The sequence below is a fragment of the Periophthalmus magnuspinnatus genome, chromosome 11 (assembly GCF_009829125.3).
Source record: "Periophthalmus magnuspinnatus isolate fPerMag1 chromosome 11, fPerMag1.2.pri, whole genome shotgun sequence".
In the NCBI taxonomy this organism is placed as follows: Eukaryota; Metazoa; Chordata; class Actinopteri; order Gobiiformes; family Gobiidae; genus Periophthalmus; species Periophthalmus magnuspinnatus.
This window is the reverse complement of record NC_047136.2, coordinates 22,418,096-22,443,418: the sequence shown is the minus strand read 5'-3', so window position 1 is coordinate 22,443,418 and position 25,323 is coordinate 22,418,096. Positions and strand designations below refer to the sequence as shown.

The following is a 25,323-nucleotide window of genomic DNA, read 5'->3' as shown; positions in this document are numbered from 1 at the left end:
GTTAAATAAAATCAGTTCATCAGTCGCAGTCTTTTTTAAGCTTTCCTCTAACAGCAAAACAACAGAACCCTGTAAATGTATCTACCGGTAAATATTATTTTTAAGATAACTCAACATTCAGAAATTCACTTAACGTCATGTGAAGTAGTGATATGGTATTTGAATAGTGCCAGGTGCAGATTACAGTAAATATGATTTACTTATAATGATTTACATACCCTGGTAAGTAACCTGTATTTTAGACCAATACTTACTGAAAAAAAATGCAGCGCAGTCACACCTGCATGTTTACATGTTTTAAAGGTTTGTCATCTTAGTCCAATTATTACAAAATTTCCTGATATAGAGTTTGGCATTGTGCAAAAAGCTAAAATGCAAATGGGCCTATATAACTTTATGAAGCATTCACTGTTTTAGAAAGAAGTGACTAAACAGCCATGTCACATATCTCGAAATTTTTCTTTTTTTTTTTTGTCAAAGATCGGTTCTTCAAATTTGATGTACTGTATTTATTTTAAGTAAACTTAACCGATAACAATTGTGTCTTGAATAATAATCCCCTTTAGTGAAAAAAGTAAAAAAAAAACATTTAAAATTAATTTGTGTCAGGTGCCAGTATTTGATATTATTATATATTATTATTTGATATTATTAAACCAGGACAAAACATCTACATTTTGTCACTTCTCCCATAGAGATTGAATTTGAGAGAGTCATTGTTTGTTAGAATGGCAGTGGTGCAGTGGTTGGTTTGCAAACTAGAAGGTCACCAGTTCAATTCTGACCTGGTACATGATGAGAACTAAACCAGGACCAGAACAGGGCCAAAGCAAAACTACATACATCAAACTAGGCTCAGCCCAAGACCAAACAAGGTGTTAATGCACCTTAAAAATAGGTTGCTTGCACACTGAAGCTTTAGCCACCTGCACCCAAAGAAGACCCATGTTTAATTTTACCATAAAAAGCAACAGACTTTTTTTTTTCTGTTTTTGAACCCACTGACCCAGAGTACTTTTTTTTTGGGAAGAAAGTATGTAGGCGGGGTAGAAAGGGTTCTAAGCTCTAGAGACAGACAATAGAAAATTATCTCAACATGCATAAATCATTTAATCACTTAATTACTCTGAGTTGGCTAATGATGCGGGAACACCATTATAACGTGGTTAAAGGCTCATAAAAATGACCGTGCATATAATGTGTCCTTAAAGATAAAGCAGCACCATGTAACTTTGTGTTTTTTGCCATATTTTGGAATTTTATAACCAAAGGAGCAAAATGTTTATGGGTACAAGCAGGAAGAAGCACTTCTCCAGGTTTGTGGAGACACAACACAGCTGACAGTAAGGATACCTATTTTATGTTTTTCAGTGCAATAAAAACATACAAAATCCCCCCAGTAAAAAGTTACATTCTGTGGCTTTAAAATAAACTTGAGCAGCAGTAGATCATCCTCTGAAGGTTGGCCGCTTGAATCCTCCTGACATGAGCATGATTGTAGAGAGGTCAGATCCGGTGACCCACAGGTTGGTGGTGTGATTCCATCTCCCACAGATGAATATTGTTGTTGTGTCCTTGGGCAAGACACTTAACCTGCCCCGCCTCCAGGGCCTGTGTACACTGGTGTATGAATATCTGTGTGTATGGGTAAGTGATTTCTTGGTGTAAAGCTCTTTGAGTGCCTTGAAAGGTAAAAAAAAAAAAAAGGCGCTATATAAAAATGTGACTATGTATTCATTTATTTGAGTAAAGCCACAGCTTTGTTATGACGGTTACAAAACTCATCAAGGAAATATGAGACGGAATGAGACGAAACTAGACGTGTGTAGATTTTAATCAAAATTTACCTTATTTTCTTTTCATGAAACGCTTTATCATACCTTCATCATTTTCTTTTCATGCTCTCAGTAAATGCAATGGTTGAACAGCATTTTAATGCTCAGAAGGAAATAACGCCTTTGACCATATTAGGTTTTGTCACATGAGAGTTATGTAGGATTATGGTAAAACCAGTCACTAGTTTATTTGTGGACAAGAAAGATCTTAGAGTTTTGATCATCCCTGGCCTTGTGCAACTTTTATGCCATTTCCTGGTTTCCTTCAACTAAATTTAGTCTAATACAGTGAGCTCAACTAGATAATGTTAGAGCCACTGAAGTGTATATAACATGGAACATTTTCAAACACTTTCAGTCCTGCTGACTTACTCTCTCTTACTGTTGACATTATTCAGTGATTTGAACATTTGTATTTTTCACATTTTTAACATTGTGTATTCCCATTACATTAACTTGAAATGAAAAATGTTACATCCAGACAGTACTTACTTGCTGCTACTTGAGTAGTAGTTTCAGCAAATACTTATTTAGTAATTTCTTGAACTGCTTTGTACTTTTACTTGAGTAATATTATTTTCAAGTAGCAATATTCTTGAATACTCTTACTACTCCTACCTCTGATTAAATTATTCGTCACCAAATGCAGGTTTTAAAATGATCATTAAACTAATTATTCTCAGGGGAACGTTGAAAGACGAAAATACTTCCTAGTTCCTTGTTGTTCATACTTCAAACAACTAAGGAATTGATCATGATGACGACAACATGTTTGCTCTGTTTGCTGTAGGGTCCTGTTATGTTGCTACATTAGCTAAATAAATCCTTTATCCACTACTCAGTTCTCTAGTGCTGGGTGATATGGCCATATTTATATTTTTGGACATTTTTCTTGGTGGGGAGTTTTTTGTTATTTTTTTTCTGTATCAAAAGATTTGTGCTGAAAAGGGTCGAATAAGGACTGACTCATTGTAGATACAAATGAAAAATGTTTATACTATATTGTACTCAGAATAGTTATTTGGAGATAATTAATTAGTTTCAATATTATTCTTTATCTTCAACATTTTCAGCAGTACACCTCACTTCAAAATGTGTTATTGTGATAGACATGAACATAAACAAGTTAAGTTCATTTAATCTCTCACAAGTGATTTGAAAATATCTTCAAATACATGCCTCCTTCATGTGAACATGGACAGAAGTAGCCATCTTTCATACCTTTCAGACCCTAATATTGGAGATATTACTAATGTTGTATTATGAAACTTGTTTGTTACAGTAAGTAGCCAAAAATCATTTAAATTAATTTAATCTCTCACAAGTCATGACCTGCCCATTTAATACTAGTCCAATTGAATACCTGTCTCCACCCATTACAGAAAACTATATATAGCCTATGTGACGTGTCACGTAAATCTGATTACTCACATTTACACAAATCACTTTTACCAAAATATTTGAGTGCACCCACTCATTCATGAATATTGTGCAAATGCATCACAAACTGAATCAAATATGTCTAAAACATAAAACATTAGCTACAGCCTGGACAGTTGCCAGACCAGTTCCCCTGAAGCCTTTAGGTATGTTTGTATGGTGATATTATTTCATTTTTTAAATTTTTTTTTAACCTTTATTTAACCAGGAAAGTCCCATTAAGATTAAAAACCTATTTTTCAAGGGAGTCCTGGCCAAGCGGCAGCAGGAAATAAAAAATACAGTTACATTATTACAAAGAGACAAGATAACAGGAAAAGACAAACAGATTATGAAAAACAAGTGCATGTTGTGGAGTCAGCCTCGAGACCTCTCAGTTTAGATTTAAAAGCATTCAAGGAAATCAACTCTGTTAAGTTCCAGTCTTTCTGCAACATGTTCCATGCATAAGGTGCAGAGAGGACAAAAGCCTTTTTGCCCAGTTCAGTGGGAGCAAATGGAACAGAGAGCAACACATGATCTTGTGAATGAAGAGAATAAGAATCAGCCCTTCTCTGTGACAGTAAGGAACAGATGTAGGTCGACAGTAGTCCATTGTCTTATAAATAAAAGTGCACCAATGACTCCTCCTTCAAATGGCCAGGGCAGGCCATCCCACTCGAGAATACAACTCACAGTGATGTGTCATTGCTTTACAGTTAGTAATGAACCTTAACAAAGCATGATAAACAGTGTCAACCATTTGAAGACATTGAGCTGAAGCATTCATATAAAACAGATCTCCATAATCCAACACAGAGAGGAAAGTTGCAGCGACAAGTCGCTTCTTTACTTCAAATGAAAAACACAGCTTGTTTTGAAAATAACCAATTTTAGTCTCAGTTTCTTGACAAGATTCTCCACGAGTGGATTGAAAGTGAGTGAGCCATCAATCAATACACCAAGGTATTTATACTCACGAACCACCTCTATGTTGTGTCCTTCAAGAGTGGACACTGTGGGGATTGTATGAGGCATCTTCTTACAATTAGAAAACAACATAAGCTTGGTTTTATCAGCATTGAGAACTAATTTTAGTTAAAGTAAAGATTGCTGGACAGCAACAAAGGCTTTCTGCAAGGATTCCATGGCCTGACTGAGAGTTGAAGAGAGTGATATCAGTTTGAACAAATAAAAATGACTTTCTTGACACAAAGACATACTTGAAAGTATTTGGAGTCACAGTTAAACCTCAGACATGCAGGATTTAATGCAATCCAATCACAGTTTGATGGCTGCAATATTAAATCACAAATATTGCAGTTATTTGGGTGATAAAATGCAAACAACAATTTATGCTGCCTGCACAGGGTCTTAACCCTGTAGTGTAAACCTCTACAAACATGTTTCAAATACATGTGTGGTCCATGTTAATGCCCCTGAATGTGTTTACATTATGACCTAGCAACAAATTGTAACTTCTATTACTGAAAGGCATCAATTTGTTCTTCCTTTTTCCACTGGTTTAACTTTAGGCAAACTAAAACCCTGACTCAATCCAGAGCTCTATTCACAATTACAATATATTGTCTAAAAAGTTTTTTAATCATTGTGGTATCAGAATTTAGTTTAAAATTTGTATTTTGACAACATTATATGAGCTCAGTCCTACACTAACTCTATAAAATTTTATACTTGGTTGCTTCAAAACCCAGGTACGTATACGTCATTTCTTTCCTCATGCCAGAGTAAATTGCCCTTATAGAATGTAAGTAAGTAATGCAGGTTTTAAAATGATCATTAAACTAATTATTCTCAGGGGAACGTTGAAAGACGAAAATACTTCCTAGTTCCTTGTTGTTCATACTTCAAACAACTAAGGAACTGATCATGATGACGACAACATGTTTGCTCTGTTTGCTGTAGGGTCCTGTTATGTTGCTACATTAGCTAAATAAATCCTTTATCCACTACTCAGTTCTCTAGTGCTGGGTGATATGGCCATATTTATATTTTTGGACATTTTTCTTGGTGGGGAGTTTTTTGTTATTTTTTTTCTGTATCAAAAGATTTGTGCTGAAAAGGGTCGAATAAGGACTGACTCATTGTAGATACAAATGAAAAATGTTTATACTATATTGTACTCAGAATAGTTATTTGGAGATAATTAATTAGTTTCAATATTATTCTTTATCTTCAACATTTTCAGCAGTACACCTCACTTCAAAATGTGTTATTGTGATAGACATGAACATAAACACGACAGACTTTTGATCATTTAACAAACAAAATATATACTCCATATTGTGAGCTGTGCTTTAAACCACTCAGCAAGGGATTGGCTGTGGGCCTGTACGGCTGGTTTCTCAGGTAAATTTAAATTTGAATAAATGCTAAGCCCTGTATGTGTCATTATGTCACAAAGTACATTTAATGAGATAACTTTAATTCACAAGTATACCTTTATTTTGTTGCTTTGTTTTCAGTTTAGTAGGTACATTTGTATTAAAGCCCTGTAACTGTCATCTTCATTGTCTTGGTTACACTGAAAAATATAGAAAATATGTGTCCTGACTAGGCTGACTAATGGAATATTCATCTTTATCAAATAATTATCAGAGCTGGCATCACTTGTCACACAGTATGTTCTTTGGAAACACTGTGGCCTATGACGCAGACACATCAATTACACCTATTACTTCAATTAGAGGTTACTTGAGAGCATTCTGAAAGAAAAACCCTGCTCGACAGTAAAATCTAGATTAAAATAAGATAAGATAAAACTCAAAATGAAGAAGTCAACTTCTCTGGGACATTTGTCCTCTGCATTTGACCCGTTCTTCAGTGCTGCTATGGCAACCTGTCAAAAGTGAACAACAGTGAACATAGTGCAACACCTGGAGACGTATGTCCAGACCTTGAGCAAGTTTTGGAGTTTACCCTGTGCTGTGAATATTATAGACTGATTTAAAACTGTGTTGTTATGCATAATGTTATGTTAGTGACAAAGTGTAAGTCTTAAATGTAGCAGGCTGTTCATGCTTGTAAAGACTGGATTGTGGCTGTGCTACTTGCTCTTGCCGAGTGTTTGAGCTTATTATTGGATGTAATTAACTTATTTAATAATGATGCATGTTTCAGGAAATATGCATGAAATCACAGACAGTGTAACTCCATTTACTGGAAAGTACAGAAGTAATTCTTTAATTAAAAATACCTTTCTTCTTAATAAAATGTATTAAGTGCTTGAAGCACCCAATTTATTATTTCATTTAAAATGCTGATTTTAAAGGAACTATATTTAGCCTGTGCTCGTATTATTTCGACAAAGTACCACCAATCACAACTGAGCCTGGGTCACCATCCTTAACCTGCAGACAGAGAGACAGAGACATATGTTTTTTGCCAGTTGCTGTATATGGACAGGCCATGCCTCATGTGAAAACTCAGAAACTGATGTTTTGGTTGCCTTTCAGATCTGATATCTCTCTATTCTTTATACAGATATCTGATATCAGTCTGGTTCCCACACCCGCCACTGCGTCTCAAACTTAATTATGCAATCAGATAAATTTTCATTAATCATAGGTGACCATTGATTCTGGAGAAGTCCACTCATTGATTCTCATTGATTCTGCAGAAGTCATCTGTGTTTTTGTGATATATTTTTCCTTTATTTTTACAGATATGGGTGGACCATGCATGTCCCCAAATGTCCCCACCTGTCAATCATGGCCATTTGAAAATGTGCATATTCACTGGTGACTAGACTCACATCTTGTATTGAAGAAGTGTGTATTCTGCATCCCAGGCAAAAAAATAAATAATAAAAAATTGATTTCAACATTGAACCCAAAACTAAATCAGACTCAGGCACATGTGATGCTCACACTGCTGAATGCACGTGCAGCTAAACCTCTTTAAGTATTGAGGGTCCTTACTCCGCAGTGCTGCTATTTTCACTGTTCACTATTTTACTTTTTATATACACACAAACACAGTCAAACACAGTAGATATATTTGTTAAGGTGCACTGCATAACTTTTCTGATGGAAAATCTGCCACAAGCTTGTTTCTATGGAGATGTCACTGCCTTGCTTGCAATGTTCCACAGCATATCTTTAAACCTAATTTGCATGTATTCAATTACAAGTGTTTTTATTATTTGAAAATATCTTCAAATACATGCCTTCTTCATGTGAACATGGACAGAAGTAGCCATCTTTCATCCCTTTCAGACCCTAATATTGGAGATATTACTAATGTTGTATTATGAAACTTGTTTGTTACAGTAAGTAGCCAAAAATCATTTAAATTAATTTAATCTCTCACAAGTCATGACCTGCCCATTTAATACTAGTCCAATTGAATACCTGTCTCCACCCATTACAGAAAACTATATATAGCCTATGTGACGTGTCACGTAAATCTGATTACTCACATTTACACAAATCACTTTTACCAAAATATTTGAGTGCACCCACTCATTCATGAATATTGTGCAAATGCATCACAAACTGAATCAAATATGTCTAAAACATAAAACATTAGCTACAGCCTGGACAGTTCCCAGACCAGTTCCCCTGAAGCCTTTAGGTATGTTTGTATGGTGATATTGGTTTGAACAAATAAAAATGACTTTCTTGACACAAAGACATACTTGAAAGTATTTGGAGTCACAGTTAAACCTCAGACATTCAGGATTTAATGCAATCCAATCACAGTTTGATGGCTGCAATATTAAATCACAAATATTGCAGTTATTTGGGTGATAAAATGCAAACAACAATTTATGCTGCCTGCACAGGGTCTTAACCCTGTAGTGTAAACCTCTACAAACATGTTTCAAATACATGTGTGGTCCATGTTAATGCCCCTGAATGTGTTTACATTATGACCTAGCAACAAATTGTAACTTCTATTACTGAAAGGCATCAATTTGTTTAGTTTTTTTAGTGCAAAAGCAGCAGTGTGTGGTGACTTTTATGGGTAGACAAGCAGACTTGAGGTGGACATCGATATTTAGTTGATAACAATTTAATAACGCTACTTTTTATACAAATGACATTGCAAATGAGTAGATTTATTTTTACTGATAAATGCATATATACTGAGCCATCTGGAGTTAAATTAGAGAAGCCTAGAGCTACATGGTTTATTTATATTTGTATATATTGGACACATCGTTTGTACAAACAGAAACAAACAACCCGATAGCTGCTGGGTCACTAGGTCCCTTATTTGTATTTGTATTTATTCAGTATGTTTTATGTTGCACTTTATCACCGAAGTAAGTTCCTAGTTTGTGAACTATGTTCACAAACGATGTCAATAAAAGGATTCTGATTCTGATTCTGAGGTCACTGGTCATCAGTTGTGGTATCAGAATTTAGTTTAAAATTTGTATTTTGACAACATCGTTGTCATCATTTGACAACGTTGAGAGGAACCAGTTGAGGTGGCTCGGGCATCTGCTCAGGATGCCTCCTGGACGCCTCCCTAGGGAGGTGTTCTGGGCATGTCCCACCGGGAGGAGGCCCCGGGGAAGACCCAGGACATGCTGGAGGGACTATGTCTCTCGGCTGGCCTGGGAACGCCTTGGGGTCCCACCGGAGGAGCTGGAGGACGTGTCCGGGGTGAGGGAAGTCTGGGAGTCCCTGCTTAGACTGCTGCCCCCGCGACCCGGCTCCGGATAAGCGGAAGAAAATGGATGGATGGATGGATTTTGACAACATTATATGAGCTCAGTCCTACACTAACTCTATAAAATTTTATACTTGGTTGCTTCAAAACCCAGGTACGTATACGTCATTTCTTTCCTCATGCCAGAGTAAGGTGCCCTTATAGAGCATAAGAAAGTAATAATTATAGTCAGCTATACTGTGAAAACTGTCATTCACCTCTTTATTTTTGACACACGGAAATAATAAAATAAAAAAAACCCAAAAAAAAAACAACAAAAAAACAAAAACTGAAACTGGCACCAGCAGAGTCAGAGTGGAGCTCTGGGTGGAATGTGGTTATGATGGTGCATGATATAATTACTGCAAGTAGCTAAAGTACTGGTACTTCTAGTTAATGACGTCAATTTTCTGGGAGTTTATCTCTTTTTTTTAAGGCAAGGATTATCTATTTTTCTACGTTTGTTTTTGTTTTTGTTTTTTTTGTCAGCTATCTGGAACAGTGATGTGAAGCTTACTTTCAGTCAAATCAACCATCCAATAAACTTAAAATAAAAACATGCAGTCCGTCTCCAGCCGCTAAATATTATTTGATCAATGCTTCAGCTTTAAAAGCATATGTCATATAAATGAGAATAAACAGAAGAGTTATGAATAATTGAGACCAGAAATTAAATAACTTTCTGTTAATTCTTTTCAATGGCCAAATCTCTCTTGACGTGAAAGGACGTTGGCATATTTGGGTGTGTCTATTGGGATAAGATCTTGTTGTGAAGCAGGCTAGGCAAATATTCAAGTAATATGTTTCTTGGGTCAGATTTGGTAACACAGAATTGGCCTTGCTTTTTTAACATGAACATGCCCATAATCGTTGGCAACAATCAGCCATAAAAATCTGCCTTCTTCCTTGAAGCTGGTCGTGTAATTTGAAATAATTCCTCATAAGACTGAAATTTATTTACTTTAAGTTTATGACAAGAGTCAGAAGTGCAACAAAAATCATTCCTGTGTGTCATCATCAAACTGCTGAACGATGTCTCACTGTGATATGTAACGTGTTAAATATGTTATTTTTAAGCGTATTTTATTTTCACTGGGGGATTAGTTGATAGACTAGTTGTGCTTATAGTGCTTGGTGCTAGTCTATTTAATTAAAATGTTCTTAACTTTATTTTTTGCTGGTCAGCTGCAGTTCTGTAACAAAAAGAATTTCCTCTTAGGATGAAATAAGTCGTTCTGAGTCTAATTCTGAAGTTATTTACATCTACATGCTAAAAGTGAATGGAAGATATTTGTATTATTTGCATTATTTTTGGTGAGACTTTTTAGACTGTTCTTCAGCTCCAAAGCAAGGTTGCAGGCCTTTCCCCTCATTTGTTTTTAGTCATCCTGGGGTATTAAATGAGAATGTTTAAATTGTTTGATGTTGGGTTCAATTTTGAAAAAATACATAAATAAATAGAAAAATAAAAAATGAATCCCTTATGGTGTCTCCAGGGGAAATGGAAGCTGCTGCACAATGCTACTTTTTACATTGCAGCACAACGCACATTATAATCTTGCCACTACATGGGTCATTTTTCTGCTTTCTACATGGTGAAGATGGTCAGCGCTTGGATATAATAATTATGATAGAAAATCAATGGGATTATGAAACACTGCATAGTTTTGATGTAAAGTGCAGATGTAGTTGATTTAGATGATAAAACTAAACAAACATGTCTAATTTTGAGTGTGATTCAGATCTAATTGTAATATTCAACATATTCATAGTTTCCTGTATAAAAGTTCATGTGGAGTGTGGAGGAACAAAGAAAAGAAATTGTAGCTCATATAAATTATACCATAATTTGTGTGACATTATTTTTAAAAAAAAGTAAAAAAAAATGAAACATGTTTATAACTTGTTTGTGTTAATGGTGTTTTTGTTTTTTTTTGTCATCTTTAAAGAACAGCTATGCTCTGGTTAAACTGGAACAATATACTATTACCTTTTTCCCCTGGTGTTTGGTTTCAGTCTTTTTTAAAAGCCAAAGAAAATGATCCTTTTCTTTAGAGATACATACATATCATTATACAATTTGATGGGCATCTCACATCTTATAATGAAAAACACTTTTGGTAAGTTATGCATCAATTTCTTCTGTAAAAACAAAAATGGACTCATCTGGACATCGTTTATGCTTCCTTATTGCTTAATGGCAGTTAGCTTGATTTCAGAGCAGTTGCCATATCACTTTGTTTAAATTTAATTTTTGAACTTGATAAAACCATGTTACACCCTCCATACTGATGCATTCCTGGCAGTAGTAAACTTATAGTAATGAGCTCAAACATTTTCTGTCTGCATGGGCTTTTCTCACACTACAAATCCTTTGAGGAATTGGGCCAAATACAGCAGAGGATGAATACAATTTTAACACAGTGGAAGTGTCTTTTTAGTGTGTGCTATGTTTAAATATGTATGTAAACATTTACTTTTGACTTAAAATAATTTGGCTGTAGACTTCTTTTAAAACAGTTTCTGTCTGTTATAGTCCTGTATAGTTTATGTACAAATTAGTCACTTTGTACTTTTCAGTTTATTTTGAAATGGTCCCTTTTTGATATCCAATGAAGTATATTTTCCATTTCCTTCACCAGCCTCGACAGATTATAATAAAACATTTTATTCAGTGATTTTCAGGACACTCAGGGATGCTTTAGTAATATGAATATCCATATATGAATATCTGGGAAACTGATCAGCTTTTGTTAAACCAGGTGAATGAGGCTATGCTGAGCTCACATTGAGGAAGTTTTGTTGCATTGGAGTATAGGACAAAAGGGTGGAGTCGATTCTCTGATGTCACACTGGGGGTGTTACCCAGTATAAAAGCAATCCAATGCAAGCCAATGCATCCCTGAGCCTTAGATTTTACACCTGCCACCATGGATAAAGACATGGAAAACAGAGACGAATTCCCCAGGTAATTTCTTCCTTTAAATCCGTTCAGGATTATTATTTTGTTTTTTTTCATGTGTTATTTCTTAAACTTTTATTGGGGATTTGTTTTTATTTTTTGTACTGCTTGTATTCATTTTCATTTGTATTCCCTTAAATTCATTTTCATTTGTATTTGTATTCCCTTAAAATAATATAATATTATTTTAAGGGAAAGGTTATTTTTTAAAAATATTTTCCTATTACTGTTTCAATTTGGTAAAGAGTATATTTAGTACTAGTGTTTTGAAATGCACTACTTTGTTTTAGTTACACATGCCCTTATTCTTATATTCTCACATTCTTACATCATAGTGTATATTTGAGTTCTATTATTCATTGTTTTATGCTGTACCAAACTGCCAAATCAAATTTGGTATTTCATTTGTGACTTTTCTTTTCACGAACAATGGGAATCAAACTTCTGATTCCTTGAGTTATTTTTATCTATGTAGAAGATTTTATTCTCTTTTGCCATGTTAATTATACCTACTTAAAATTATAAACTGTATAGATTTTACTAAGCTTTATTCCTTGTTGATTTTGTGCGGAGCAGGAGGCCGTGGGACACAGCCCGAGAGGTTCCCATCATAGAAGATGAAAACACACCATGGAAACTCATCAAACTGTTGCGGCTCGTCACGCTCTGTGCAGTCGCTGTGATCGTGTTTGGACTAGCCCTGTGCAGCAAGGTCTGTCATCACTATTTTTATATAAATATATAAAAATAATGTAGAAAATTTATATATATTCATTCTTCTGCTTTCTTTCCTTTTTTTACGTTAATTTTTTTTCCAATATTGTATTATTTTATTCGTCTCCCTTCAGACGTCGTTCCTTCTCTTGATCACCATGTCGAGTGAAGGCACAAAGGTGATCCCAGACGAGCAGAAGCCAGTGGCTCTGCTCTGCATCGGCTGTGCCCTCATCACCTCCAGTGTGCTCCTCTTCCTCAAGAGCATCTGGAAGGCCTGTTATAAAACCTCTAAGTTCCCTCGCGCCGCCACAATTGCCCTGGTGAATATTTTGATTATTTACTGAATGATAGTTTCTATATAAACCACTGTGCTACAGTGAAGTGAATATTCATGCTCTGTTCAGGTGTTCTTCTTTGAGCTCATGGCCTCTGCAGGAGGAGCCATCCTCACCATAGTGGCCATGCCACATTTGGACATTGTGACCAACGTGACCATCTTGAATGGAGCAGCCTTTCTGTCTGCGCTGCTGCAGATGGTGGCTCAGTGCAAGGCCAAAGAGACGAACCGCTTCCTGGTGCCCTCCATCGTCGGCCTTGTGCTCATCATCCTGGGCTACGCCCTCTTTGTGGCTCTGTACATCATGAAGGACCTCACTGACTTAAAGATGGCCACGTGGGTGGGTTTGGCGGTGGGTGCCTCTCTGTTGGTGTCTTTTAACTGGTGGGAAAACTATTTTGGACTGATCAGTGAGCACAGCAGCTCCTTAGTGGTCAAAAGACTGTATTATGACATGAGGAGATGCCAGAACATACTCAACATGTTGTCCTGCCTGCTCCGAATCGCTGTGACCGCCTCAGTGGTGGGAGCCTACGTCCCTCTGTCCCAGATGGACTGGGACGTGGTCAGGTCCATCCCAGCACTACAGACTCGGGTCATAGCCATCACTGTGGGGGTGCAGCTGATCTCCTCTGCCCTGTGCCACTGGTTCTCCCTGGCGGCCTGTAAAATGCACGCCATGCGTCGCTGCTTTATCCTGCCTCTGTACCTTGCCTCTCTGTCTGTCATGGCTCTGCTGGTGATCCCTGTGATCGTCTACTATCAGGAGTACAGGCTGAGCCTGAACGGCACCAGCACCAACTTCACTCACTACTGCAGTGTGGTGGTGGGGGCTCGAGACGGCAACCTGAGCTCCAGTGTGTTCCCTGAGCTGGTCTATGATGTCACCCACACACTCTGCTTCCTGGACATGTCCAAGATCAGCGACATCGGCATCCTCACCGGTAATAACAGCTCTTATTTTATTACTGTGGTATCTGATGAATGTGACTGGTGCTAAGCGCTGTTTCTCCAGCTGTACAGTTCTATCTCTGAGCGTGTGCTTCTCCTCAGGCTCTGCTGTGTCGTGGTGGCTCGGTCTGGTGCTCTGTACCGTTCACCTGTGGCACCTGAGTCTGTACCGCATCCAGAGGACTCAGGACCTGTTTGTGCGGAGGATGTATGAGGGGGGCTTTATAGAGCAGTCATTGCTGCTCAACACACGCTTTGAAATCAAGATCAAAGACAAGCTCAAGACGTAAGTGTTCTGCTCTGGGTGTCTGTAGGATCTGATTTGGTTGAATAACACTTCAATGACTGTTGCAAATTGTCTCTTGAAGCACTAAATCTATGGATCCTGCCATGATTTATCTGTGTGCGACTATGTGGCATGAAACCTATGACGAGATGATGAACATCATAATTTCCATCTTCAGGTTAGTGCTCTGAATGTTTTTACTTCTATATTATATTTTTGTATATGTTTTAAACTTATATTTCTGTGGTGTTCAGAATGGATAAATACAGACCAAGAGACAATACAGAGTTTAACGACTTCAGCTTTGAAGCGCATATCTACTTTGATGATGCATTTTTGGACGTAAAGGGAAGTCGAGGGCGTCACCTGAATGAATATGCCAAGAATCTAATAGAAATTATATCTGAGACTTATGGGTAAGATAACTGTATTCTTATTTACCCCTCTCTTATTGTTATTGCACACATTTATATATTTACATTTTAATATATTTTCAGCATCTTCACGAACATAGATGAGAAAATGTTCATAAAGAAACAGCAACATCCAAAACAGACGATTATTAACACGCCGTATGGAGGTCGGGTCATTGTTAAAATGCCACATGGGAATCTTATTTTGATTCACTTTAAGGACAAAGAGCGCATCCGCCACAAAAAGAGATGGTCACAGGTAAAACTAATCATATACTCTCAAATGCATAAAAAATAGGCCCCTCTTTTACTTTAAAAGTAAGGCTACTCTTTCCACCTTAACCCGAAAGTGCCACCACAAAGAAAAGCACGGTTTAGAGCGTTTAGAGGCAAAAGTGTGTGGGGCCAAATAAGGTCAATAGGATGTTGTGACGTCCTCTGAAAACCAGCAGTAGGTAATAAATGAATGGTAATAGATTGGAAGAATCACTATTAACAGAAAAACAAAGATCTTGTTAAGGTAAATGCTCTCCCATGCCTCATGTATGAGAACCATATGGAAGCAATTGTCAGGGACCATACCAGACAGTTGTTTTTCTCTATCATGGTGCAACATTACCGAAGGGGTTTTGGGTGGAGCTAACAGTTAAACTGGACCAGCTTCCTCATTCATGGTCCAAATCGGATCATTATAATTGAAATAACTACCATGTACTTTCCGTAATTACATCCTTTGTACTCATGGTATTTCTGTTCTATTACCTTCCCATGACTCTGCTGTAAAGTATGTATTGTATTAACCTCCAGTTTGATTTTCAGGTTATGTACCTTTACTACCTTCTGGGATTCAAGCTTATGACCAAATACTATGCTCTCTGGAAAAAGGGAGATACTGAGGGCTCTCTAAAGAAGGAAATCCAGGTATACCATATTACTGTAGATCTGCATTATATCAATTATTGTGAAACTTAACAGTGTGTTTTGTCTCAATAGAAAGAGAAGCACAACACGTACCTCCTGGTTTTAGATGGGGACACAGACTTCCAGCCCACAGCGGTGGTCCTCCTCGTCGACCGGCTGAAAATGTATCCTCGAGTTGGGGCAGCGTGTGGCAGGATTCACCCCACGGGAACAGGTCAATATGAGTCTTTTTAAATAGGGGCATTTAAAATACTCTGCTCTGTGTGAGATAGTGTAAAACAATACAAAAATATTCAAGTTCAATATGACTCAAAAGGCAAGAAATTTGTATAGAAATGTAGAGTATTATCATCATTATGTCCTATAATCTGAAACAACTGCCCAACAACCCGCTCAGATCAGGATCATGTTTGACTTTACAAAGCCTAAAAATATCTAAACCCGAGACTTATTTAAGATAGATTAGCTTTCAAAGTTCCCCAATATAATCCTGCAGTAACCCAGGACACTCATTGCAAAATTGAAATGGCATCTGTAATGAACATAACATCTAAGAAACAGGAAAGTCTTTTGTATGTACCCATTTTAAAGATATTTCTCTGTTTTTCCCTCAGGTCCAGCAGTGTGGTTTCAGAAGTTCGAGTATGCCATCAGTCACTGGCTGCAGAAGACCGCGGAGCACGTTTTTGGCTGTGTGCTGTGCAGTCCGGGATGCTTCAGTCTCTTCAGAGCTGAGGCACTTATGGACGATAATGTGATGAAGAGGTATGCCACCAAGTCCATGGAGGCCAGCCATTATGTCCAGTACGATCAAGGTGAGATATCAGTTTTAAGTGTTTATATACCACCTTTAGCTACAATGGGTTTATGTGCAAAAAATGTATGTAAAATGGAAATCAAAATGACCATATGGATCTTGTTTAGCTGTTTTGGGCAGTATAAATTTAGAATGATCTCAAAGATGCAAAAATATTCATTAGTAAAAGAAAATTGTAGCAATAATAAATAAAAACAAACAAAAACTTTTATGTTAAATGTAGATATTTAAGTAGACCACTTTAAAATCAAAAGTATTTACAACATAAAATATTTAAATAGAAAAAAGATTATTAATCACATTATTATTAGAATAATTATGTATTACTAAATTAAATATTTTGAGCGCACTTAATAAAACAGCAAAATACAGTTTTACTTTACAAACTGATAGTGACGAAGCACACACTGAGACAAGTCAAAGTTCTTCTAGATGTGTTGACTGAATGATCCCAAACTATTCAAAACTCCTAAAATCAAGATGAATCTGAACCTTTTTTGTAATGTGTGGCCCTTTTACATGCACTGGACGATCCCTAAATAACTGAGTAATACTAATGCTGTACAGGGGAGGACCGCTGGCTGTGCACTCTGATGCTGAAACAGGGCTGGAGAGTGGAGTACAACGCAGCTTCAGACGCCTACACCAATGCACCTGAGGAGTTTAAAGAACTCTACAACCAGGTCAGTAACACAAAACACACTAAACATTTTGCATTCACATCATCCTAGATATAAAATCAGATGAAAGGGCATTTCACATTCTTTTGAAAGAACTCTCCAAAAACTAAATACACAAATGTTGAACCTTGTCAACATTCTTTTTGAGTGCCTGTTTTAAACTAATTACAGAGATAGACCACAACAAATCAACACCATTTTAAACTATGGGGCTTCAGCAATGTTATGATGTCAAATGAAGCCAACCTGTTAACTGTAGCCTTATGCTAACTCTTTTGTGTTTTCTTATCTCACTTGTTTGTAGCGCCGTCGTTGGGGTCCTTCTACTTTTGCCAATATTGTGGATCTCTTGGGATCAACCACAGCGCTTTCTAAAAGGAATTCATCCATATCCAGGCCCTTCATGTTCTACCAGCTCTTTTCCTTGATTTCAGCCATTCTAGCCCCGGCCACCATTTGTCTCATGATAGCAGGTTAGCATTGACTTTGTGGGTAAAAATATGCCCCATTTTGACATATTATGCTTTTTGCAGATAGTTAGTATTGAATTATACCATAAGTAAATTACTGCAAAACTGCAGAGCAATAAGCTCATGTCTGTATTGGGGAATTTCACTATAGCAAGCAGCAGTTTTTATGAATGAGTTCTTATTATTGAAAAATGGCTACACATCATTTTTAAATGTGTATGACTCAGACTCTTCATTTTTCAAACTAATGCATGTGAAGTATAATGCTGTGAGCAGGGATAGGGCTAATTGAAAACGGGAGTTTTTCTGACTCAAGTCCAGTGAAGTTTTTTGTGAATAACAACATTTTTTTTTTTTTTTTTTAGGAAGTATGTCTTTCATGTTCAGGCTCCATTGGAGCGTGGCCCTGGTTTTAGCTGTGATCCCCCCTGCCATTTACCTGGGCCTTTGTTTCAACTGAAAGCAGACACACAGATCACAGTGGCAGCTCGTCCTCAGTATCATGTATGCCTTCCTTATGCTGGTGGTGGCTATGGCTATTATTGGTAAGTCACTGTCAAAGCAAAAACAAATTTTCCATATTACATTCAACGGAGATTATAACATACCTATTCATGGGTTTTGGCTTTCAGTTTAATGCAATGTTTTGACATTTCCCTCATTTTAAAGATATAATATTTTGTTTTAAATTGTTTATTGCTATGGCAACTATCTTAACTGTTCATCATTCTGAAATTAATACATAGTTACAACTATACGATTGTTTTGTTCTGATTATGTGGTTATTCTCTATGTCAGTACTTGGCTATTCCACATAAAACAAAATTAGCTTTAAGCTCAAGCTGTCTTCCCAGTCAGCACAAATGAACTAAGGTGAAATGATATTTAATTTAATACTGTGAATTCAATTCAATGAATTTGTGCTTATCAGCTGAACAGACTTTAAGCCATTAAGCTGAAAAATATTGCCCAAAGACTATGCCACTACCTCCATTTGAAATATTTTCTTTTTTTTAATTTTAGGTGCAATGGTGAAAGACAAAACCATTTTTACTCCGAGCAGCATGTTCGTCATCGTCATGGCGATCATATACTTCACGACTGCGCTGATGCACCCGCAGGAGTTCCCTCTGGTCTTCTATGGCTTCCTCTACATTATCGCATCCCAGTGCCTATCTGCTGCTCACCATCTATTCAATGGTCAACCTCAACAATGTCTCATGGGGAACCAGAGAAACTAAACCTGCGCCAGGATCTAAGTCTGAACAGTCTGCACCCAAAAACACCAAAGAGAAAGGTAAAAGACTTCTACACCATGCAAAAGACAAAACAAATTGAATCCTGAATATTCATCTATATTTCTATTGACGTCATACTGAGCTGACATAAATAAGTAAAAAGCTACATTTGTTTACAGCCAAAAATGCCATGCAGCGTTTCGTCTCGTGGAGCCAATGCTGCTGTAAAAAGTCCAGTCAGAGACCACAGAGGAGTTCAGTGCCCCAAGAGCCTGTGGTAGAGGCGGAGGTGGAGGAAGGACCCCAGAACACCATAGTGGACGGCTACGTCGAAGAGGACCTCCGGTGAGCAACAAACAAACACCAAACAAATAAGAATAGCATTGTTTATGTGTTATTGAAATAATGTAAACATTTTGTTTTGATTAATGACTATGGCAAAGTGACAAAATAATTTAATTGAAGTATTGTTAAAATATTTTTAAATTCAACCATTTTTTGTTTTTGTTTACGTTTGCTTTATTTGTTTTCCCAAAATGTAGCAGAGCATTTCATTTATACCACATTGTTAAAACTTTTTTTCTTGTGATTTTTTTTTGCAGAAATCAGCCAGTTTATGACTACCCTTATCAGTGTAAGTATTTGTCTTAGCTGGAGTCTGCTCTGTTAAGTTTCAGAGTTTCTAATGTTTTTATTGATGTTGCAGCCTGGCTGACAGAGATGCAGGGTCTGTCCACTGACATGGAACTTGAGGAGGGTTCTCTTGAAAAGGTGTGCCCTGCGTTTGTTATGTTTAATTGTAGTAATACTTGCCAATTTAAAACTACTCCTTTCGATACTTATGGATAATTACACTAATTACACTGCGTGACTTTGAAATGAAATTTTTTTTTTTTTTTTTACAGGAAGAGGAGCAGTTCTTTATTGACTTACAGCAGAAGTATCTCGAACCTCTGCCTGTTGACAAGGCCAAACAGGAGAAGACCAAAGAAGATCTAAAAAGCCTGAGAAACAAGGTAAAAATGACATGAAAAGTACACATGTTAATGTATTCATGCTGTTATGCTATGGTTTTAACCAGAACTGTTCATGTGTGTACTTTGATCAGACAGATTTTCATGCTTAAATTACTCTTCCTAACAATGTTATCAATATTTTTGTCCATTCACTGAAAAAAATAAAAACAAAACATGCCTGAAATATTCAACACTATGAAATTAAAGATACTTATCTCCGTGGAAACAAGCAGCTGAAGTGGCTAGGGGAAAGGTGACCCCACTCATAGTTTGGTTCAGTGATATAAATCCAAGATAGATAAGTTTAATGACATACTGTTGGACACTCCAAACAAAACAATAACATTTCCATGGAAACAGGTGATGGACTCCTACCAACCAAAAAAGTTACAAAGTGCATTATCCTTTGTGACCTTTGCTTATATGTATTCTCTTTGCAGGTAAACTTTGCGTTCTTCTTCCTGAATGCCCTGTGGCTGGTGGCAACGTTCACCCTGCAGACTTTTGAAGTGGCCATCTTTATCGAGTTGCCAAAGGTCGGTGTGGATTTGGAGAATCTGGGAAACCTCAGAATCGACCCCATCGGATTCATGTTCATCATTGGATTCTCTGCGTCGGTGATCGTACAGTTTGTGGCTATGCTCTTGCACAGGTCAGTCTTCACAACATGTTACATAGTCAACTTTTATCACTCAAGACAAAAGTTAAAGTGATTTTTGTTATGTTAATATCTTTTAGACTCAACACGCTGATCCATTATGTCGCCTTTGTGAACACGGCACCGAAAGCTGTCCCGAAATCTGAAGAATATATGCCACACAAAAAGAAGGTATAGTAATATATAAACACAATATACATTTAATAAATAACATGCTGCATTGTTTCTCAAGTAGAAATAAAGGTTCTTGCAGTAATTCAAATAACAAATGTTGTTAAGATAGTTTTAAATATAGTTTTGGATGCCTTGCCTATGTTTGTGATAGTGGTGGTAGCTGGTCACATGGCTTAACACCACAGACTATGGAGGTTTTAATTATTAGTGATATTATTAATGAAGATAATTTTTAAAGTTCACAGATCAACAGTGAGTGTTTGCCCTAGATCTTAATAACCACTTTGTAAAACTTGTTTTAAGTAAAGGCACTTTTTACCTCAGCACTAGAAACAGGTTGGTCTTGTTATTAAATGTAAAAAAAGAACATACTATTATCCACTTAAGGTTTAATTACTGTAGCACGCCTTTAAGATCTTTTTGTCCACAACAACAAACACACATCTGCGCATAGTTTTAGTCTGGCTGCACTCTCTGGTTACGTTTACAGACCAAAGATCTGATCATGATCTGAAAATGATGCAAAAAAGGACAAACTAATGCAGCAAAGCAAAAGTGATAGAGAAAGAATATTTAAGAGTTATGTTAAGATGCGTTGTACTTTGGGTTTGAAATACAACAGTTATGCTACAATCCATAAATTACCTGACACATGTCGTAGGGTGTTTTTGTTCTTTTTTTGTAATATCTGATTTTTACTGGCCATGTAAAAAAATATACTCTGCCTTGACTGGTGCTTTTCAGATTGTAGAATGTGAATATGTCATACTCCCATTCAAAAGAAATCATATTTACTATTAAACAGATTATCACTTTAGCAACGGTCCTACAATGGTCCTCCTTTTTGATCGCTCTGAAAACCATGGATTTACTTTGACATGAAATATCTGAAAGGTAAATTGACAAATGTCAAACCTGATCATTTCTATTGACTAGACTGAAGAGTTCACTAGATTTCTGCAACAGTCTAGGTTTCAATAATCTTCATTTTACCTGTCTCCAGTCTCTATTAAATATTATGAGTCTATAGAATGTTGTGAAGTTTTTTGAAACCCAGCACTAATCTCCACTCTGTTTTGCAGGAGATTTCTCCCCCGTCCAGTATTGAGTCTCGTTCTGACTACGGCTCTGATACCATCACCATGTCGGAAGGGGACGATGGTTCCGAATACACGGACTACACTGACTGAGAGCTGAGGACGACATGTTCCCCTATATTCCCACGAGGACCCCAGATGACGGCCACTCTTGTCTAAACCTAAATGGACAGTAGCACTTTAAAATATCCAGTTGTGTGATAATTTTATACGTTATTTATGTTTACAATTGTTGATGTGTGAATAATGCTGTTTGAATATTCATGGAGCACTTTTTTTCTGCAACCTCAGGGTTTAACACCTCGTAAGATATTTATATGTATTTTATTCATGTGCCAAATGAAGGATCTTGTTGTAATAGTAAATCTGCTATTGAAAACCACTGGTACAAAATAATGAAGTAAACAGCCTATGTCATAGTACTGTTGATGATGATTTTAGTATGAAATGTAAATTATTAATGGTGTACTACTGTATGTACTATTTCTCCTGGAGTGTATGCACATGCTTGTCTCCAGGGAGATGTTATTGCTTGGTCTGGAGTGTTCCACAGTATGGCATTAAACTGATCTATCCTCCATTTATATAATTACAGTTTTTTAGAGAGATATTTAATGCTGTACTGTGGAACATTCCAGGCAAAGCAACATCATCTTCATGGTGAAAAAAGGTGGCGGACCCTCCATGGCAAAAGTTATATAACCCTTTAAAATGGACACTCACAGGGAAAGGGAAGAATGAAGCTCAGGGTTTTACATAGTTATGAACAAAATGTAAGTCTGTTAATACAGTGTTAAACAAATGTAAATGAATGTTGACGCTCCGAAGATGAAAATAAGATGTATTTACGGTTGAATTCATGTGCTTGATGGAATAACCTTTTGGAAGTAAAAATGAAAAATGAAACATGCAACTAAAACAAGATTGGTTTATTAAAAACAGTTCAAATATTCGGAATAATTATTATATTAACAAGCACTATATGCAGAGGTGGGTAAAGTAACCACAAACTGAACTCAAGTAAGAATATTGTCACTTCAGAATAATATTAATCAAATAAGAGTTCAGAAAAGTAAAGGTAATTGTTATGTTTTTGTTACTTTTACTCTTACTCACAGTGGGATTAGTAAGAGGCTTTTACTCATGTAGTGCGACTTATAAAAAACAAAACTCAAGTAGGAGTAGAGTATCTGAAAAATACTCCAAGAAGAACAGTTATTTAAAGTTATTACCCACCTGCCCACCTGTGACTATGTGGACCCTTTTAACCCCGTGGATTATAAAATATTGTCCCTACTTCTGTTTCTTGTTGACGAAAGTAACTTGTTCACTAATTAGCTGCACGTGTTGCCTGAGGGTTGAATGTGATCTGTAAATGTGCGTTGATTCACATTCTCAAAACACAATTACAATTATGTTTAAGTGACACACACACCCGTGACATCTAAACAAGGAGCTATGTCATCGCCTAATTATGGGCGTATCACTGTCTCAAAATGTTTCTTACTGTGAACAGGATTTCAGTATTGTCCTTAATACTGAGGCTTATGTAAGATTATAGTGTTAAAAGGTGGAGAGTGAGTTGAGATTTGTTTAAGTTATCAATATTGTGTGAGCCTGGTATGGTCATCTTTTTTACTTTAACAATTCCCGGATTCCGTGTATGATTCTGGATTCCCTGTATGAGCATTTACCGGATTCCTGATAAATGCTCATACATGTGGGAGTGCAGACGTGGTATTGTTGTTACATAGTGTTCTGGGGCATACCAAGAAACTGCTTTGAGCCCGTCAAACCAGATAATTATGTTTGTAGCTTCTAAACATCATACGTAATAAGATGAGATTCTTAAGCAATTACAAGGACTCACTGTAATAAGTTTTGTTCTTTGCGCACAATGTTTTAATGAGTGGAACTACCATTATTGATCAGCTAGGCTGGCGAACAGTGATCAAGGCTGATGCTAACACCTTTGTTGGTGACACATAGACACTTATAAACAGTAGAGGTGGAATGTAACAAAGTAAGAGTACTGCACTTAAGTAAAAAAATAAAAAAAAAAAAAAATAAAAAAAAATATATATATAGGTATTTGTACTTTACTTTAGTACATTTTACAGTTGGGTCTATTTGCTTTGTCTTCCCTACATCTGAGAGCAGGTATCTGTACTTTCTACCCCACTACATTTTTTTTACTGAACTGAAGAGTAAAAGTATTTTTTTATTAATGTTTGAGACTGGCTGCTGAAAAGACTGAGGGTTATTTTTAACAGGTTCATAATTTGAGTAAACAAAAATATACAAATGAAAATAGCTATAAAAGAAAATAATAGAGTAAATAGTTTCAGCACAAATCTTTATCAGAATCACTACATTTGAAACTTTATAAATTTCAAAACCTCAAAAAGACAAGTTCCATTCCACAGTCAATTACAATGTGATCGCTTGTCGACTGTTGTGGTGAAGAAGGAGCTGAGTCGAAAGGCAAACCTCTCGATTTACTGACCAATCTACGTTCCTACCCTCATCTATGGTCATGAGCTTTGGGGGAGGGGGGGCTTGGAGTAGAGCTGCTGCTCCTTCATGTTGAGAGCAGCCAGCTGAGGTGGCTCGGGCAACTGTGCCAGTTGCCTCTTAGATGCCTGGCCTAGGAACGTCTTGGGGTCCCATCAGAGGAGATGGAAGACGTGTTTGGGGTGAGGGAAATCTGGGAGTCCCTGCTTAGATTGCTGCCCATGACCCGGCCCTGGATAAGAGGAAGAAAATGGGTGGATAATAGTAATCATGGTAATAATACTATTAATACTACTACTACCACTACTACTACTACTACCACTACCACTACTACCACTACTACTACTACTACTACTACTACTACTACTAATAATAATAATAATAATAATAAATGGATAATTTTAATGTACATGTGGATAATATGTTTGACAGAAACACTAAAGAGCTCAGTTCTGTCCTTGAAACCTTTGGTCTGACTCAGCATGTCAGCGAGCCCACCCACAACAGAGGACACACTCTGGACCTGCTCATTACAAAAGGAGTAAATATTTCAAATGTCAATGTGGTGGATGTTGCTCTGTCTGATCATTTCTGTGTCTTCTTTGACCTGTCTGTTATTTCCAAACCAGCGGCTGGTCCTGCAGTTGTTCAAAGGAGAAACATAAATGATAAAACAGGTGCACTGTTCATGTAAGTGATGCACTTTGAAAATGCCTCATGTTCTAATGTTGATGATTTGTTGAACACTGTGACTTCAAATGTTTTGAATGTTCTGGACACCATTGCCCTGATGAAGATTAAAATGGTTAAAGATAAGCAGAAAGCGCCATGGAGGAATGATGACTTGGTCAGGGCACAGGGAGGTTTACAGAGAAAATGTACAGGTACAACCCCATTTTATGTAGAACAAGGGAGAGGTATTTTCAGACATTATAGAAAATTGTAGTAAAAATTATCAGTTTGCAGCAGTAAACAGATAAACAAACCCTCCAGCTCTGCTATCGTTAGAACTCATTTCTTCATCTAATGACTTTGCAGTGTTCTTTAGTGACAAGGTTCAGGGCATTAAAAATTCCATCAATTCCACAAAGCAAATAACCCAGCACCCACCTAGACACTTAGAGCTGACTCAATCT

At 36.8% G+C, this 25,323-nt stretch overlaps 1 protein-coding gene across 1 annotated transcript; it reads left to right on the top strand.

The window, feature by feature from the left end:
- The first annotated feature begins 11,848 nt into the window (after positions 1 to 11,848).
- LOC117378330 (chitin synthase chs-1-like) lies at positions 11,849 to 22,581 on the top strand. Its single transcript, XM_033974919.2, is given in 23 exon segments — positions 11,849 to 11,904; positions 12,475 to 12,610; positions 12,747 to 12,935; positions 13,020 to 13,896; positions 14,006 to 14,189; positions 14,272 to 14,367; positions 14,444 to 14,605; positions 14,687 to 14,861; positions 15,422 to 15,523; positions 15,596 to 15,737; positions 16,138 to 16,338; positions 16,908 to 17,023; positions 17,325 to 17,493; positions 17,856 to 18,035; positions 18,514 to 18,652; positions 18,654 to 18,787; positions 18,908 to 19,073; positions 19,331 to 19,362; positions 19,435 to 19,499; positions 19,634 to 19,744; positions 20,185 to 20,396; positions 20,483 to 20,573; positions 21,659 to 22,581. Coding segments are annotated over 23 exon segments (3,825 nt in total). The 5' UTR covers positions 11,849 to 11,866; the 3' UTR covers positions 21,767 to 22,581.
- The last annotated feature ends 2,742 nt before the right edge of the window (positions 22,582 to 25,323 follow it).